This window comes from Sceloporus undulatus, chromosome 10, assembly GCF_019175285.1.
Source record: "Sceloporus undulatus isolate JIND9_A2432 ecotype Alabama chromosome 10, SceUnd_v1.1, whole genome shotgun sequence".
Lineage (NCBI taxonomy): Eukaryota > Metazoa > Chordata > Lepidosauria > Squamata > Phrynosomatidae > Sceloporus > Sceloporus undulatus.
The window spans coordinates 7,063,176-7,082,503 of record NC_056531.1 but is presented as its reverse complement, the minus strand read 5'-3'; the positions used below and the strand labels follow the sequence as shown (position 1 = coordinate 7,082,503).

Below are 19,328 nucleotides of genomic sequence, written 5' to 3'. Positions count from 1 at the left end.
TACATGGCAGCCTTCTATTTTCCCATCCCTGGCAGCCAAATTCAAACGGGGTCCTCCATGTCAGAGCCCCCATCCGTTTGATCAACAACTACATCTATTCTCCTGTCATTCTCCTCATCCAGTTCAGCCACATCTGCATCTATTCTCCTGTCATTCTCCTCATCCATTTCAGCCACATCTGCATCTATCCTCCTGTCATTCTCCTCGTCCATTTCAGCCACATCTACATCTATCCCCCTGTCATTCTCCTCATCCATTTCAACCACATCTACATCTATCCTCTGTTATACGCAGGCGCACTATACGCGGCTTTGAGCATATGGTCAAAGCCGCACGGGGCCAATGGGCCGTGCTCGCGTGGCATGTGCTCCGCACGCACTGCTGTGCCACCATGGGCACGAGCCCCATTCATTTGAATGGAGTTTGAGCATCCACGTTTTTTCTCGTACGTGGAGGGGTCTGGAACGAATCCCCTGCATAAGACAAGGGTGGACAGTACATCTATTCTCCTGTCATTCTCCTCATCTCTTTCAGCCACATCTACATCTGTTCTCCATGTCAGAGCCCCCATACATAACATTTCATCTTTACTGAAATGGAGCCCAGAAGTTGGAGAGCTTCCAGTTATCTGAAACAAGTATTGTATTCTTCCCTGTGAGACAAACAGCTGTGGAGGGTAAGGGAGATTAGATCAGGTTTAATAGACAGTGGGGAAGCATGAACCTCTCTGTTACTACCCTGGCTCTGATCAAATTCATAACCAGAGCTTGAAAGGTTACTTTTTAAAAATAATTAAATTACAACAATAGTCTTAAGGCCACTACCTCAACAGTTACCATTATACCAACCATCTCCAAAAGTAACTTTTCCCTCTGTCTCAAAAATAACTAAAATCGTAGCTTTGGGGTTTGTAAAATTAAAATGCTACAAGCTTCTGGCACATAGTACAAAATTCCGTCTTCTCTCATCCATCTCCTTGTCACTTCAACCCCAGAGAGGAAAAAAAATTCATCCTGGAAAAGAAAGTGTGACAAGGCACACTGAGTTATCTCATCAACCACCATGAGATTTCTGGAATTTGCAGACCGCTTTGTGAAAAGTTTGTTTGGGGGAAAAAAATTGCACACAGTGTATTTTATTAAAAATACTATTCTCTGTGCAAGAATATTTACCCATAAAACAAGAGTTTTGCGCCAACTTTTGGGCAGAAAGATGTAAAAAACAAAGGAAAAAGCACAAAGAATCTTGTAATCTTTTGATTAAGTATAAAATAATAAAAAATTTACATAAATAAAGATTTAGACTGTGAAGTCGAAGGCTTTCATGGCTGGCATCCATAGTTTTTTGTGGGGTTTTCGGGCTATGTGGCCATGTTCTAGAAGAGTTTATTTGTGACGTTTCACTCTCTTCCATGCCAGCATTCTCTGAAGATGCCAGCCATAGATGCTGGCAAAATGTCAGGAATAAACTTTTCTAGAACATGGCCACATAACCCCCAAAAAACCCAAAACCTAAAGATTTAGACTCTTACCCAGCACCTACAACATAATGCAAAGCACATGAACCATATAATATTCCTCTTCCGCAGTTTAGACAATTTAGGCAACTACTCCCATAACTATAAAAATGACTTAAAATTTATGCTTTCATCGCAGAAAAACTGACTTTAATTGCTTGCTCAATTACAGTTATTCGTAATTTACTTTAAGGAGAAAGAAACCAATTAAAAGTAGTTATTTGTGACCATTGACTTCCAAATGCCATGAAGAGCTTCACACAATACCACTTCCATGATAAAAGGAAACTTTGGTTGATCTGACTATTGGTCTCCCATTAAGTCCATAGATGGTCCAAAATTTCAGCTGCTTTTCACAACATGCCAGGCATATAATTTTCCTAAGAGAGGAAAGAAGCAGGGTGAGGGGGATACCACTGTCCCTTAGCTAACCTAGGGCCCGAACAGACAGGCCAAAATAAAGCTGCTTCGGGTCACTTTGGAAGTATGATGTTTAAATTATGCATGTGTCCCAAAAGGCTGGAAGCTGTGCCAAAGCCACGCTCCAATCCTAAGGACTGGAGTGTGGCTTTGGTGCTGCTTCTGGCCTCTTAAGATGCGTTTGTCATTTAAACAGCATACCTCCAAAGTGACCCGAAGCAGTATTATTTTGGCCTGTCTGTTCGGGCCCTCATTCTGTTAGATTTCCACAAGAAGGAATATAGTTCATGACAAAGGCAGCCCACTCAATCAAATCAACTCCCTTTGTACATTTTGAGATTATATATCTTAATCCTGTTTCTTCATCCTTTCTTGAACACTTTCATACTAGCTCTCGGAAAGCCATTTTATCTGCTTTAAAATTAGAGTTTAGTGCTGAACAAGACAAAAAAAAAAACTTACCCCATCCAATGCCATAATAGTACAAATGCTTGCTTTCTTCAGATCCAAATACTTTGATTACCATACTATAGAGATGAAAGCCTTCCACCAGCATCCAAGCAAATGCACTCAGGAAGAAGAAGTGGAGGAGAATAGCCAGGATTTTACAGGGCACCTACAAAGTAGACAGGAAAAGAGATTCCACCTCAACATTAGGAAGAACGTCCTGACAGTAAGAGCTGTTTGAATACACTGGTGGTGGCGTCTCCCTCTTTAGAGGTTTTTAAACAGAGGTTGGATGGCCATCTGTTTGACTGAGAGTTCCTGCATGGCAGGGAGTTGGAGTGGATGGCCCTTGTGATCTCTTCCAACTGTATGATTCTGTGATTCTAGACAAAGTAACAAAATGAATATCAAAATCCACAACAGGCTGAAATCTCAAAAGCATACACGTTTTACAATAGATAAACATTTTTATAATGATTGTAGTAAATGCCTCCTACTATATCACATATGTTTTTTCAAACATCTCTATAACACCATATCAGATTACCCCAAATATCTTCATGTTTGTGTGATTTGTGTTTTTAGTCTTCATATTCAGATGTTGTGACTGAAGCAGAACTTGGAAAAGCCACTAAAGTAGCTGCCATGCTGGCTGATGATTTTTGGAAGCTGTGATCCAATAATAATGTTCCTAATTTCTGGTTTAAAATCCTTGCCCTAAGCTATGGTTTCATGGTTGACTTGAACTTTGTAGTAGGTCTGAGCTGAAAAACAGTTGGCGGGAGCCTACCAAGTAAGGATGTGACACTCATTTGTTGCAGTTCGCTAAACATATGAATGTATAATTTTGTATGTATTAACAGAAATTTGCCACATGAAATTTGCCATGATAAAGCAGCTCACGGCATTCTTCAGCATTGGCAACACTAGCTAAGGGCTGCCGGAACTTGCAGTCCAACAATAGCTGGAGGGTCATATGTTACGATAAAGTAACACAGTACTGTTACAGCCATTTCTTGGCGGTCTGTCCTGCGCCATTGTTTGGATATTATTAGTTTTAAACATTGTGATCTTTTAATTCTTTTAGTTTTATTGTTTTGTTTTATCTAATTTAGTTTTATTGTTGTGAACTGCCTTTGGTCCTACACTGGATGAAAGGCAGCATATAAATGCAATGAATAAATAACTAAATAAAAACAAAATTATTTCTAGTTTCAAGCATACTACAACACATTATATTGAGGTCTGAAAAGGCTTGTTGCAGGAAAAGATCCCACTGTAGAATCATTTATTACACTTGATTATATATATACAGATTTGTCTATAAAGAAAAATTTCTCCATCTTCTTTTTGTTTTTTCTTCTTCTTGTTTTCCTCAAATATTAAGATTAATATTACAGGAATAACACTATCTTGCCAGATGCTACCCTTTTTTCAAACTTACCGTGCCAGGATTAAACTGGAAACTTATAAGAAGCAAAATCTGAGCCACCAATATAGCGAAGGACAAGTTGGCATGAATGTGGTAGCGCTGGTTACGAATGGTACTAACCGACCTGTGGAAAGAAATTTGGTTAGTACTATCAGGAGGAATGTTACATTCACAATTATTCCTCATGGGAGTCAGTTTCTTACATTTACTCTTCATTTTGGAGTATGATAGAGTTGATTAGAGTTTCCAATGCACAATGACCCAAAATAATTAGCTTGTAAATTAAGACTTCAGTCCTATGCACATTTACTTCTATACAATTATGCATGGGATTGGCATCTGGGTAACATCTACATGGTTAGGGCAAATTTCCTCTAACAAAGTAAATCATGCTAGCTTGGTATGACTAAAATATAAAAGTCATTCAATACACAAAGGCAGAAAGTGAAGGCACAAAATGGAAGAGGCTGGTCATCATAATAGTGTCACTCAAAGGACAGTATAAACTAGATTGCAGACCACAATTAACATTATTTTTTCACCAATGGCTATGCTTGCTAGAGCTATCTGTGGAAAACGACCAGGTGCAAATTTTGTGCAGAATAAATTCCAGATTGTGAAAGGGCTGCAAAAACTGCATGGTTTTTGAAGTCTTTCTCACAGGAGGAACAAAATTGCTACAATTACTTGGTGCTTCCTTTGAGAAGAAACTGAGGGGGGATACAGACAGGCGGCTCCATGCCACCTGTTTTTGCCCCTCATCGGTGCTGTGCGAGCTGCACGGCGTGGCACCGATGCTCTCCCTAAAAAGGAGCTGCTCTTTTTAAAGGCGTCATAATGGCGCTCACATGCCATGACAATGCTGCTTCCAGTGAGCACCATTTAGGTGCTTGGATGCCCATGAGTCATTGTCATGCACCCTGTGTGGATGGGGGTGTGGCAAGATGATGCACAGGTGACGAAAGTAGGGCTGGGTGTGTATGGATGCCCAGCCCTACGAAGCCCTAAAAGCACCAGTCTGTACCAGTCTGGCTTTAGGGAGGGATACGGAGTGGAGACGGCCATGGTCGCCTTGGTTGATGATCTCCGTCTGGGCATCGACAGGGGAAGTATGACCCTGTTGGTACTCTTAGACAGCTCACTGGCTTTCCATACAATACACGGTGGTATCCTTCTGGAATGCCTGAGGGAGTTAGGCATCAGGGGCACTGCACTCCAGTGCCTCTGTTCCTATCTCTTGGGCAGATTCCAGATGGTGAAGCTGGGGACAGTTGCTCTTCCAAGAGAGAACTGACATCTGGCATCCCTCAAGGCACCATTCTGTCCCTCATGCTGGGGGATGAAGTTCTCAGTTTGGGAGTACTTCTGGATCCGTCTCTACAGTTGTCATCTCAAGTACTGTAGATGCGACGGCCAGAAGTGATTGGTACCAACTTTGGTTGATACGCCAACTGTGTCTCTTCCTAGACTGAAAGGACCTAGAGGCAGTAGTACATGCTCTGGTAACCTCTCATCTTGATTTCTGTAATGCTCTCTACATGGGGCTACCCTTGTACCAAGTTCGGAAGCTTCAGTTAGTGCAAAATATGGCAGCCAGATTGGTCACCGGTTCTTCAAGGTTTGACCATATAACACCAATCTTAAAAGATCTTCATTGGCTCCCAATCTGCTTCCGGGCACAATACAAGGTGTTGGTTATCACCTTTAAAGCCCTACATGGCTTGGGCCCGAGTTATTTACAGGACTGCATCTCCCTATACAATCCGCCTTGCACTCTTAGAACAATGGGGAAGGACCTGTTGGAAGTAACAACTAAATATGCTTCAACTTCCCAAAGAGCCTTCACAGTAGCTGCTCCAAGATTGTGGAACAGCCTCCCGGAAGAGATCTATCTTACTACCTCCTTCGAAACCTTCAGGAGCACAGTTAAGACGGAGCTCTTCCAGAGAGCATACCCACCTGATTTTATGTAAGACACGGTTCCACCTCCTGAATGGGATGAGTACATCCTTACCCCTTATTCCAACGTCGCTTTATGATATTTAGTTTGTAATTGCTAGTTGTTGTTAGTCTACTGCTTTTATTGAATTGGTGTGTTTTATTCTGGATTGTATTTTAAACTGTTGTGATCCCACCTCGATCCAACTGGGAGAGGCAGGAAAATATACATAAATTTTATTGTTATTATTATTAGTGAAAAATTACACAACTTGTTGAAATACTGCCCCCACATAATGATTACAAAAGACAAGTAGTACTGGAGTGATGACAGCTGTATATTCATCAACTGAACATTAAACTTACAAAAATTTAAAATGCAGCCTTCTAGAAGGCAGCTAGGGGAAAATGTTCTAAGGGAACCAACTGATTGTCTGTTGCTGTCAGACAAAGCATAACATAAAGATCAGGCATCCGACCCGAAAATACCTCCAGTCTGGACTGTGATTTCTCCAACACATGTCCTAATAAGCCTGGCTCTCTATCAACAAGGTCAGAAAATAATTTTTAATGAGGATGGTGCCATGTCAAATCAAATATGACTTAACATTCCTGATATTATTCTTCTTAATATCAGCTATCCCTTGATGTCTGTTAAGTCTTTTGATGGACACTGAGCACCCACAGGCATCACAATTGTCTCTGGTGTTCAGTGAAATTAAAAATGCAAGATGTGCCCTGTCTTAAAACAGCCAGCCTTTTTTCCATTTATTGGCTGGCTGTTTAAGAAAACCAACTTAGTCTTCACTCAAAAAGTAAATACAATGTTTAAAAATACCGGTGAACTGCCTACTCTGAAACCTTTGTGCACACAGTTCTGTCGAGATTCTTTCTAGAATGGTATTTTACCATTGTGTGGGTGTCCAGTCGTGCACCAGCAAAAGATATATATGACTGCATCTCATTAGCTCTTTTGCTGCAAGATGTGCATCAACAATGGGGAAAAAAACACTTCCAAATGAATTCAAGGACTGGATACAATAGTACAATATGCATGCTTGAACTGAAGAATCAAAAATTCCAGTATTCTCTGAAGATGCCAGCCACAGATGCTGGTGAAACATCAGGAAGAAACTCTTCTAGTACATGGCCACACAGCTTGAAAAACCCACAAAAAACTATGGATGCTGTCCATGAAAGCCTTCGACCTCACATTAAAACTATCCTTATTATCTTAGAATTCACGATCAACAAATCAAAGGGGCCATTCAGACTACCTTTTGAACCGAATTGTTACCCGGATTAGAAGTCGGAAGTTCCCATTTGCACGGGAGGGATTTAGGGCAGAGGGTGGGCAGAGGGCAGAACATGCCTCCCCTCTTGCAGGCAGCTCTCTCTCTCTCTCTCTCTCTCTCTCTCTCTCTCTCTTTGTAATTTTATTTTTGACAGATTATGTGAATGCTTGTTCTATAGGTTGATATACATAGATAGAATGTATATGCTTGTGCTACATTTCCCTTTCATTTGCTTGCTGCCGGCATGGCACCTCACTTTGCAAGTGGCATTTTTGAAAAATTGTTTTTTTGTGTGTGTGTGTGACAGAATATGCGAATGCTTGTGTTTCCTTTTAAATTTGGCAAATTGATACAATGTGTGAATGCTTTTGCTACATATGTGTATGTGTATGTAAGGCATTCTGGGGTGGCAATCGGAGGGAAAGCAAGGAAAGAGGATGCAGAGATGGCATTCTGAGGTGAGGTATTATTATTATTATTATTATTATTATTATTATTATTATTATTATTGTGACAGATTATGTGCATGCTTTGGGCTGGAAGGGAAGGGAAGAGAATGGCATGAGGGAGGGAGGCAAGGGCTTCGGAGGTGGCATTAGGCTTGAAGGGAAGGGAAGGGAAGAGGTTCCAAAGAGGAGGCAATGCTGGGCTGGAAGCGAAGGGGAAGCTAGAGGCTGGCATTCAGAGGGAAGGCTGTGGGAACCCATGACTTTGGGGGGAGTCACACTCTCTCAGCCTCAGGGGAAAGGCAATGGCAAATCTCATCGGAACCAATCTTGCCAAGAAAATCCCAGGATGGGGTCATTTTAAGGTTGCCATAATCTGTAATGACCCAAATACACACAACACACACACACACCTGGAGGTTTTTAAATTTGACAAGTTGACAGAATATGCGCACACTGCCACCAGTTTTTTTTTAAAGGAGGGGGGAAGCACCCATTCGGTTGGCCAATGGTTGTAGGATATGTCACCTTTGACGAAAGCGGAAGTGAATTTGATTAACAACAAAGGAGGCTCCATTTTAAAGCGGTACAGCAAATGTGAACTTCAGAGGAGCAAATTGCATCGATCGAGGTAAAGGGTAGTACAAACTTCTTTCTGAGCAGATTCGGTATGGGGGCAACCAGATCTGCCTAATTCTATCCAGGGCAAATGAGCGAGTGGGAATGGGGCCAAAGTGACAGAATAATAAAAGCAGATTGAAGCAACTTGACCAGGCTGCAGGTGCTGGAGGAGGGCCATGGGATACACCTTGAGCTTTTTTCCCCTAAGCATTTGAACATTCCACCATCATGGAAAACAGAAGTTTAAGTGCCACACAGCTTGTCTCTCACTCTCTGAGCAACCCTGTAGCCCTCAAGTGTTACAAAGCATACCATCTCACTGTCACATTCCATGTATGTTCTGAAACTGTCTGGGTTGGCAGTTGAATATTACTTCAGCACTGACAGTGAGATGGTTGCTTTGTAACACTTGAGGGCTACAGGGTTGCTCAGAGAGTGAGAGCAAAGCTGGTGGCACTTAAACTTCTGTTTCCTGAGGTGGAATGTTCAAATGCTTAGGAAAAAAAGCTCAGGTGTATCCCATGGCCCTCCCCAGCACCCAGCCTGGTCAAGTTGCTTCAATCTGGCTTTTTTTTCTGTCACTTTGGCCCCATTCCCACTCGCTCATTTGCCCTGGATAGATTAGGCAATCTGGTTGCCCCCATACCGAATCTGCTCAGAAGAAGTTTGTACTACCTTACCTCGATCGATGCATTTGCTCCTCTGAAGTTCACATTTGCTGTACCGTTTAAAGGGAGCTCTTTTGTTGTTAATCAAATTCACTTCCGCTTTCGTCAAGGTGACATGCCTACAACCATTGGCCAACCGAATGGGTGCTTCCCCCCTCCTTTAAAAAAAAAAAACTGGTGGCAGTGCGCATATTCTGTAACTTGTCAAATTTAAAAACCTCCAGGTGTGTGTGTGTGTTGTGTGTGTATTTGGTCATTACAGTTATGGCAACCTTAAAATGACCCCATCCTGGGGTTTTCTTGGCAAGATTGGTTCCGATGAGATTTGCCATTGCCTTTCCCCTGAGGCTGGAGAGTGTGACTCCCCCAAAGTCATGGGTTCCCACAGCCTTCCCTCTGAATGCCAGCCTCTAGCTCCCTGTCGCTTCCAGCCAGCATTGCCTCCTCTTGGAACCTCTTCCCTTCCTTCCTTCAAGCCCTAATGCCACCTCCGAAGCCCTTGCCTCCCTCCTCCATGCCATTCTCTTCCCTTCCCTTCCAGCCCAAAGCAGCGCATAACTGTCACATAATAATAAATAATATAATACCTCACCTCAGAATGCCATCTGGCATCCTCTTTCCTTGCTTCCCTCCGATTGCCACCCCAGAATGGCCTTACATACACATACACATATGTAGCAAAAGCATTCCACATTGTACAATTTGCCAAATTTTAAAGGAAAACACAAGCTTCGCATTTCTGTCACACAACACAAAAAAAAACAATTTTTCAAAATGCCACTTGGCAAAGTGAGGTGCCATGCCGGCACAAGCAAATGAAAGGGAAATGTAGCACAAGCATATACATTCTATCTATGTATATCAACCTATAGAACAAGCATTCACATAATCTGTCAAAAATAAAATTACAAAGAGGAGAGAGACGAGAGAGAGAGAGAGAGAGAGCTGCCTGCAAGGGGGAGGCATGTTCTGCCCTCTGCCCACCCTCTGCCTAAATCCCTCCCGTGCAAATGGGAACTTCCGACTTCTAATCGGGGGTAACAATTCGGTTCAAAGGTAGTCTGAATGGCCCCTTTGATTTGTGATCGTGATTCTAGATAAACGGATGTTTTAATGTGAGGTCGAAGGCTTTCATGGACCTGCATCCTAGTTTTTTGTGGGGTTTTTCAAGCTGTGTGGCCATGTACTAGAAGAGTAGTTTCTTCCTGATGTTTCACCAGCATCTGTGGCTGGCCCCTTCAGAGAATACTGGAATTTTTGATCTTCAGTTCAAGCATGCATATTGTACTATTGTATCCAGTCCTTTGAATTCATTGTGGAAGTGTGTTTTTCCCCCATTGTGCTTGCACATCTTGCAGCAAAAGGCTAATGAGATGCAGTCATATTATCTTTGCTGGTGCACGACTGGACACCCACACAATGGAAATACCATACTAGAAAGAATCTCGACAGAACTGTGTGCACAAAGGTTTCAGAGTAGGCCGTTTCACCGGTATTTTTAAACATTGTATTTACTTTTTGAGTGAAGACTAAGTTGGTTTTTCTTAAACAGCCAGCCAATAAACGGAAAAAAGGCTGGCTGTTTTTAAGACAGGGCACATCTTGCTTCTTTAATTTCACTGAACACCAGAGACAATTGTGATGCCTGTGGGTGTCAGTGTCCATCAAAAGACTTAAACAGACATCAAGGGATCGCTGCTATTAAGAAGATAATATATCGGAATGTTAGTCATATTTGATTTGACATGGCACCAGCCTCATTAAAAATTATTTTTCTGACCTTGTTGATAGAGAGCCAGGCTTATTAGGACATGTGTTGGAGAAATCACAGTCCCGGACTGAGTATTTTCGGGGGCGGATGCCTGATCTTTATGTTATGCTTTGTCTGCAGCAACAGACAATCAGTTGGTTCCCTTAGAACATTTTCCCTAGCTGCCTTCTAGAAGGCTGCATTTTAAATTTTTGTAAGTTTAATGTTCAGGTGTATGAATATACAGCTGTCATCACTCCAGTACTACTTGTCTTTTGTAATTTATGTGGGGGCAGTATTTCAACAAGTTGTGTAATTTTTCCATAATAATAATAACAATAAAATTATTGTATATTTTCTGCCTCTCCCGTTGCATCGAGGGGGATCACCAACAGTTTAAAATACAATCCAGAATAAACACCCCAATTCAATAAAAGCAGTAGCTCACAACAAAACTAGCAATTACAAACTAATATCACAAAGCGACGTTGGAATAGGGTAAGGTGTACTCATCCCCTTCAGGAGGTGGACCGTGTCTTACATTAAATCAGGTGGGTATGCTCTCTGGAAGCAGCTCCGTCTTAACTGTGCTCCTGAAGTTTCGAAGGAGGGTGGTAAGATAGATCTCTTCCGGGAGGGCTGTTCCACAATCTTGGAGCAGCTACTGTGAAGGCTCTTTGGGAAGTTGAAGCATATTTAGTTGTTACTTCCAACAGGTCCTTCCCCATTGTTCTAAGAGTGCAGCGGCGATTGTATAGGGAGATGGCAGGTCCCGTAAATACTCGGGCCCCAAGCCATGTAGGGCTTTTTAAGTGATAACCAACACCTTGTATTGTGCCGGAAGCAGATTTGGAGCAATGAAGATCTTTTAGATGGGTGTTATATGGTTCAAACCTTGAAGAACCGGTGACCAATCTGGCTGCCATATTTTGCACTAACTGAAGCTTCCGAACTTGGTACAGGTAGCCCCATGTAGAGCGCATTACAGAAACCAAGATGAGAGGTTACCAGAGCATGTACTACTGCCTCTAGGTCCTTCAGTCTAGGAAGAGACACAGTTGGCGTATCAACCAAGTGGTACCAATCACTTCTGGCCGTCGCATCTACCTGAGATGACACTGTAGAGACGGATCCCGAAGTACTCCCAAACTGAGAACTATCCCCCAGCATGAGGGACAGAATGGTGCCTTGAGAGGATGCCAGATGTCATTCTCTCTTGGAAGAGCAACTGTCCCCAGCTTCACCATCTGGAATCTGCCCAAGAGATAGGAACAGAGGCACTGGAGTGCAGTGCCCCTGATCCCTAAATCCCTCAGGCATTCCAAAGGCTACCACCGTCTATGTATGGAAAGCCAGTGAGCTGTCTAAGAGTACCACAGGGTCCTTACTTCCCCTGTCGATGCCCAGACGGAGTCATCAACCAAGGCAACATGGCCGTCTCCACTCCGTTATCCCTCCCTAAAGCCAGACTGGTACAGACTGGTGCTTTTAGGGTTCGTAGGGCTGGGCATCCATACACCACCCAGCCCTACTTTCGTCACTGTGCATCATCGTGCCACACCCCCATCCACACAGGTGCCTGACAGACTCATGGCATCCAGCACCTAAATGGGCTCACTGGAAGCAGCATTGTCATGGCATGTGAGCGCCATTATGACGCCTTTAAAAAGAGCGCTCCTTTTTAGGGGAGCATCGGTGCCACGCCGTGCAGCTCGCCACAGCACCGACGAGGGGCAAAACAGGTGGCATGGAGCCGCCTGTCCTGTATCCCCCCTCAGTTCTTCTCAAAGGACGCACCAAGTAATTGTAGCAATTTTGTTCTCCCGTGAGAAAGACTTCAAAAACCATGCAGTTTTGCAGCCCTTTCACAATCTGGAATTTATTCTGCACCAAATTTGCACCTGGTTGTTTTCCACAGATAGCTCTAGCAAGCATAGCCATTGGTGAAAAAAATAATGTTAATTGTGGTCTGCAATCTGTTTACTACTGTCCTTTGAGTGACACTCTTATGATGACAGCCTCTTCCATTTTGTGCCTTCACTTCGCCTTGTGTATTGAATGACTTTTTATTTTAGTCATTACCAGCTAGCCTGATTTACTTTGTTAGAGAAATTCGCCCTAACCATGTAGATGTTACCCAGATGCCAATCCCATGCATATTGTATAGAAAGTAAATGTGCATAGGACTGAAGTCTTAATTTACACTAATTTTTTTGGGTAGTGTGCATTGGAAACTCTAATCAACTCTATCATACTCCAAAATGAAGAGTAAAAGATTAAGAAACTGACTCCCATGGAATAATTGTGAATGTAACATTCCTCCTGTAGTACTAACCAATTTCTTTCCACAGGTCGGTTAGTACCATTCGTAACCAGCGCTACCACATTCATGCCAACTTGTCCTTCGCTATATTGGTCGCTCAGATTTTGCTTTTATAAGTTTCCAGTTATCCTGGCACGGTAAGTTTGAAAAAAGGGTAGCCATCTGCACAGATAGTGTTATTCCTGTAATATTTATCTTAATATTTGAGGAAAACAAGAAGAAGAAAAAACAAAGAAGATGGAGAAATTTTTCTTTATTCGACAAATCTGTATATATATAATCAAGTGTAATAAATGATTCTACAGTGGGATCGTTTCCTGCAACAGCCTTTTCCGACCTCAATATAATGTGTTGTAGTATGCTTGATTGAAACTAGGAAATAATTTTGTTTTATTTAGTTATTTATTCATTGCATTATATGCTGCCTTTCATCCAGTGTAGGACCAAAGGCAGTTCACAACATTAAAACTAAATTGATAAACAAAACAATAAAACTAAAAGAATTAAAAGTCACAATGTTTAAAACTAATAATATCCAACAATGGCGCAGGACAGACCGCCAAGAACTGGCTGTAACAGTACGGTGTTAATTATCGTAACATATGCCCTCCCGCTATTGTTGGACTGAAAGTTCCGGCAGCCTTAGCTAGTTGTTGCCAATCTGAAGAATGCCGTGGAGCTGGCTTTATCATGGCAATTTCTTCATGTGGCAATTCTGTTAATACATACAAAATTATCCATTCATATGTTTAGCGAACTGCAACAATAGAGGTCACATCCTTACTTGGTGGCTCCCGCCCAACTGTTTTTCAGCTCAGACCTACTACCAAAGTTCAAGTCAACCATGAAAACAATGCTTAGTGGCAAGGTTTTAAACCGAAATTTGGAACATTATTATTGGATCACAGCTTCCAAAAATATCAGCCAGCATGGCAGCTACTTTAGTGGCTTTTTCCAAGTTCTGCTTCAGTCACAAACATCGAATATGAGACTAAAAACAAACAAATCACACAAAACATGAGATATTTGGGGTAATCTGATATGGTGTTATAGAGATGTTGAAAAAAAAACATATGTGATATAGTAGGGGCATTTACTACAATCATTATAAATGTTTATTCTATTGTAAAACGTGTATGCTTTTGAATTTCAGCCTGTTGTGGATTTTTGATATCATTTTGCTTACTTGTCTAGAATCACAGAATTCATACAGTTGGAAGAGATCACAAGGGCCAGCCCCCAACTCCCTCCATGCAGGAACCGCTCAGTCAAACAGATGGCCATCCAACCTTGTTTAAAAACCTCTAACGAGGGAGACGCCACCACCAGTGTATTCAAACAGCTCTTACTGTCAGGACGTTCTTCCTAAATGTTGGGTGGAATCTCTTTTCTGTCTACTTGTAGGTGCCCTGTAAATCCTGGCTATTTCTCTCCACTTCTTCTTCCTGAGTGCATTTGCTTGGATGCTGGTGGAGGCTTTCATCTCTATAATGGTAATCAACGTATTGGTCTGAAGAAACACAAAAAGCAAGCATTTGTACTATTATGGCATGGATGGGGTAAGTTTTTTTTTTGTCTTGTTCAGCACTGAAACTCTAATTTTAAAGCAGATAAAAATGGCTTTCCGAGAGTAGTATGAAAGTGTTCGAAGAAAGGCATGAAGAAACACGGATAAGATATATATCTCAAATGTACCAGGGAGTTTGATTTGATTGAGTGGGCTGCTTTGTCATGACTATATTCCTTCTGTGGAAATCTAACAGATGAGGGCCCGAACAGACAGGCCAAAATACATGCTTCTGTCGGGTCATTGGAGGTATGCTGTTTAATGACAAACGCATCTTAAAGGCCAGAAGCAGCACCAAAGCCACATCCAGTCCTTAGGATTGGAGCGTGGCTTTGGCACAGCTTCAGCCCTTTGGGAACATGATATATTTAAATCTCATACTTCCAAGTGACCCGAAGCAGCTTTATTTGGCCTGTCTGTTCGGGCCCTAGGTTAGCTAAGGGACCGTGGTATCCCCCTCACCCTGCTTCTTTCCTTCTTAGGAAAATTTATGCCTGATGTTGTGAAAAGCAGCTGAAATTTTGGACCATCTATGGACTTATGGGAGACCAATAGTCATCAACCAAAGTTTCCTTTTATCAGGAAGTGGTTATTGTGTGAAGCTCTTCATGGCATTGTAAGTCAATGGTCACAAATAACTACCTTTAATTGGTTTCTTTCTCCTTAAAGTTAACTACGAATAACTGTAATTGAGCAAGCAATTAAGTCAGTTTTTCTGCGATGAAGCATAAATTTTAAGTCATTTTATAGTTTAGTGTAGTTGCCTAAATTGCTAAACTGCGGAAGAGGAATTATTATTGGTTCATGTGCTTTGCATTTGTTGTAGGTGCTGGGTAAGGTCTAAATCTTTAGGTTTTGGGTTTTTTGTGGGGTTCATGTTGCCCATGTTCTAGAAAAGTTATTCCTGACATTTTGCCAGCATCTATGGCTGGCATCTTGAGGCAGAATGCTGGCATGGCAGAGGAGTGAACGTCACAAATAAACTCTTCTACAACATGGCCACATAGCCCGAACACCCCAAAAAAACTATGGATGCCAGCCATGAAAGCCTTCGACTTCACAGTCTAAATCTTTTATTTATGTAAATTTTTTATTATTTTATACTTAATCAAAAGATTACAAGATTCTTTGGCTTTTTCCTGTGGGTTTTTACATTCTTTTTCGCCCAAAAGTTGGGGCGCAAACCTCTTGTTTTATGGGTAACTATTCTTGCACAGGATAGATTTTTAATAAATCCACTGTGTGCTGCATTTTTTTTCCCCCCACACAAACCTTTTCACAAGCTGGTCTGCAAATTCCAGCAATCTCCTGGTGTGGTTGATGGATAACTCCAGTGTGCCTTGTTCACACTTTTCTTTCCAGGCTGAATTTTTTCCTCTCTGGGGTTGAAGGGAGTGACAAGGAGATGGATGAGAGAGACGGAATTTTGTCCTATGTGCCAGAGCTTGTAGCATTGTAATTTTACAAACCCCAAAGCTCGATTTTGTTATTTTGGTACTGAGGGAAAGTTACTGTGGGGAGATTGGTGGTATAATGGGAACGTTGAGTAGTGCCGGTTAAGATTTGTTGTAATTTAATAGTTTTAACAAAGAACCTTTCAAGCCTCGGTTATGAATTTGATCAGCAGCCAGGGGGTAGACAGAGGGTTCATGCTTCCCCACGTCTATTAAACCTGATCTAATCTCCCTTACCCTCCACAGTGTTTGTTCACAGCGGACGACCATACAATACTTGTTTCAGAAATGGGAAGCTCTCAACTTCTGGGCTCCATTTCAGTACAAGATGAAATGTTATGCTCTGGGGGCTCTGACATCGGATAACAGATTTTGATGTGGCTAAGAGATGAGGCGAGATGACCAGGTAATTAGATGTACTGTCCCCCCTGTCTTATGCAGGGGTTTCGTTTCCAGCCCTCACGTTACGACGAAAAAACGTGGTGGATGCTCAAACTCATTCAATGGGAATGGGGGCTCGTGCCCTGGTTTGCACATCAGTTGGTGCGGAGCACCTGCCCGCGAGCAGGCCCATTGGGCCCGTTGGGCTTTGACCAATGCTCCAAAGCCGCGTCAGTGCTGCCTGCGTTATAACCGAGGATCGCTGTAGATGTGTTGTTGCAATGGATGAGGAGAATGGCAGGGGATAGATGTAGCTGTGGCTGATTGAATGGTCGAGGAGAATGGACCGGGGATTAGATGCAGATTGTGGCTGAAAGGATGAGGAGAATGACAGGAGACTAGATGCAAGAGATGTGCTGAACTGAATGAGGAGAATGACAGGGAGAAATAGATTTGGTTGTGATCAAACTGCTGGGGGCTCTGACACGGAGGACCCCGTTGGAATTTGGCTGCCAGGATGGAAAATTAGAAGTCTTGCCATGTAGTAAAAACCTATTGGGTGATCTTGAGAAGGTGACATGCTCACAGCTATATCAAAAACAAGCATTTGTCCGCCGGCCAGGAATGCTAGGAGCTGCAGTCCAACATCTGCTTACAAGAGGTGACTTCATAGCATCATTAGAATTGTTAGAGTGGAAGACACCACAAGGTTGCATGCAGGAACCACACAAACAACATTACCCCCTGAGACAGATGGCCAGCCAGCTTCTGTTTTACAAAAAACAACCTATTGGTATAACGTCTCTTTATCATGGGCTTTGGGGGGGGCTGGCAACCTCTGGTATACACTACTGGGGACACGATTTGGGCACATGATGTTGTTAGGGCCACCTCTTTGCAATATTTGCAGCTAATTAATGTTATGGAGAAAAAGGTAGGGTGATAGCCATTGCTTAAATATTGAAGGGATGTCATAATTGAGGTGAGGATGGTGCAAACTTGTTTTCTGCTGGTCCAGGCTGACTAGGAGATGGAATAATGGATTCAAAAATACAGGACAAGCAGATTCCACCTCAACCTTAGGAGGAGGAACTTCCTGACAGTAAGGGTTGCCTTAACAAATGGAAAACGCTGCCTCAAAGGGACTGCTGGAGTCTCTGTCTCTGACGTTTTTAAAACAGAGGACGGCTGGGCCATCTGCCAGGAGTGCTTTGTGCATGTTCTGCATGGCAAGGGGTTGTGAATTTGTTGAACTAAATGTTCCGTGGGTCTCTTCCAGCCTATATGATTCTGTGATTTTAATGTACGTGGCTGTTCTGTTTGTGAGTTCTTTAACAGCAGGTGGATGGCCCATTCACACGTTGTACCTGTGGCACTTGCAGTTCCTTCTACGCTCCTTGGTTTCAGGATTCTATACATAATGTATATAATTTAATTAGTTCACAGTTTGGGAAAATTTCATTTATCCTTTAACTTTATTATTAACAACACTAAATGGAGCGGAGGAAAATTAATTGTTAGGGCAGGCCCAGGAATTGGCAGAAAAATATTATTAGGGCCGGATTGGTTTATTTTCTTGTTGTTTTGTTCTATGAACCTTGTGCAGCAACTTGAAATGAATAATAGGTGATTTGTGTAGGGGGGGGGGTTAAGTAAATTAATGATTAGCAACCTAAGTAGAATATGAACAGTGAAAAATGTATTTTCTCATGTGCTATGTAATTTTAAAAAAGGCCCATAAAAACACTCAAGGACACCTAAATTTTCCTCAACTTATTAACAGTAACCTTTGCGTTTTTATCGGAATGCTTGAACACTGAATTTGGACATTCTTCACTGCCAATAATCTTGGTAGTTTTCACATTCTGTAAACCAAACTCTTGACACATTCCAAGGGTCTGGGTTATCCTTTATCAATACAGAATTCAATGAAGATGTAGCACCATATGCCAAATGGCAAGGTAAACTATGTAAAACGATTTCCTCTAGAACTATGTCCATTTTTTTGTAAATCAATATTACCACTCAAAACATTAGTCTATACAGAACATTTGTAAAATCGGGATAGGTAATTCCACGATCTGGGGTCCCACCATTCCATCCTTTTGACCTGGAGAGGTAGAGTCAAAAATGACATATTTCAGAGGAAATAGTTTTACTCCTGTGAATGAACCCATAGGACATACTTTTGCCCATGTCCTGCCCCTCTAAAATGTACTTCCTCCCATTCTATAAACGACCTAAGGCCTCTTCAAACATAACCTTTGTACCTGTGGCGTATAGATATGAATGGTATTCTGTTCCCCACCCTCTTTCCATTTCCCCTGTTGATGGATGGGTTCGGGACGCATGATCATTTATAATACTAAGGCTATGTTGTTGGAACTCTAATCTTTGATTTTGAGGCTGCCCATGTGATCTGCCTTGTTCAGTCAATCAGCTGTGGACTCTATGGACGGGACCCCAACAGTAAGTTTTGAACACCGGAAGGACTGGTTGGGTCCCTGGCAGAGTGAGCGGAGGTCAAATAACACCCATATTGGGCAGGCTAGTGTTGACAGTAGATAGCGCAAGGAAATTGAAAACCAATTCATATTGTTGTTGCCTAGGGCAGCATTTCAGTTGCCGCGGAGGAAACCTCTTCAGTTCCTTAAGAGAAGACGCAGTAATCTAACCTGGAAAGACAGGGTTTATTGACCCCCAGAATCCCCCTTTACCGGAAGCACTCAGAAAGCACTTATGGTGCATATCACCATGGGAAAAGGACACACCCACTGGGGGTGAGGGTTTTTTTGATTCCATCCCCCAATCCTGCTTCAAAGATTCCTTAGAACACTGAAACGAGTACTCTAGGGAGATTACAGTGCAAGTTCAAACCGCTGTTTAATTGTCTATTGTAATAAGTTTTTTAAGCGTTTTTATTTGTGAGCTGCCTTGGGTCCTTTTGGGCGAAAGGCGGCATAAGAACATTGATTTTAAGAGGTTGTGTTAGATTGTAGGACACTGGATAAAGAAGCTACTCCGCGTTGGTTAAATTTTGATCTCTTGCCATTTTGGCCTTCAGTTGAGT

At 42.2% G+C, this 19,328-nt stretch overlaps 1 protein-coding gene across 1 annotated transcript in view; it reads right to left on the bottom strand.

Moving 5' to 3' along the window:
* The window catches only part of ADGRD1 (adhesion G protein-coupled receptor D1), a 193,573-nt gene that overhangs the window by 46,277 nt on the left and 127,968 nt on the right, over positions 1-19,328 (bottom strand). Inside the window, 2 exon segments of the mRNA XM_042441368.1 lie at positions 2,399-2,552; positions 3,828-3,939. Coding sequence (XP_042297302.1) covers positions 2,399-2,552; positions 3,828-3,939 — 266 coding nt within the window.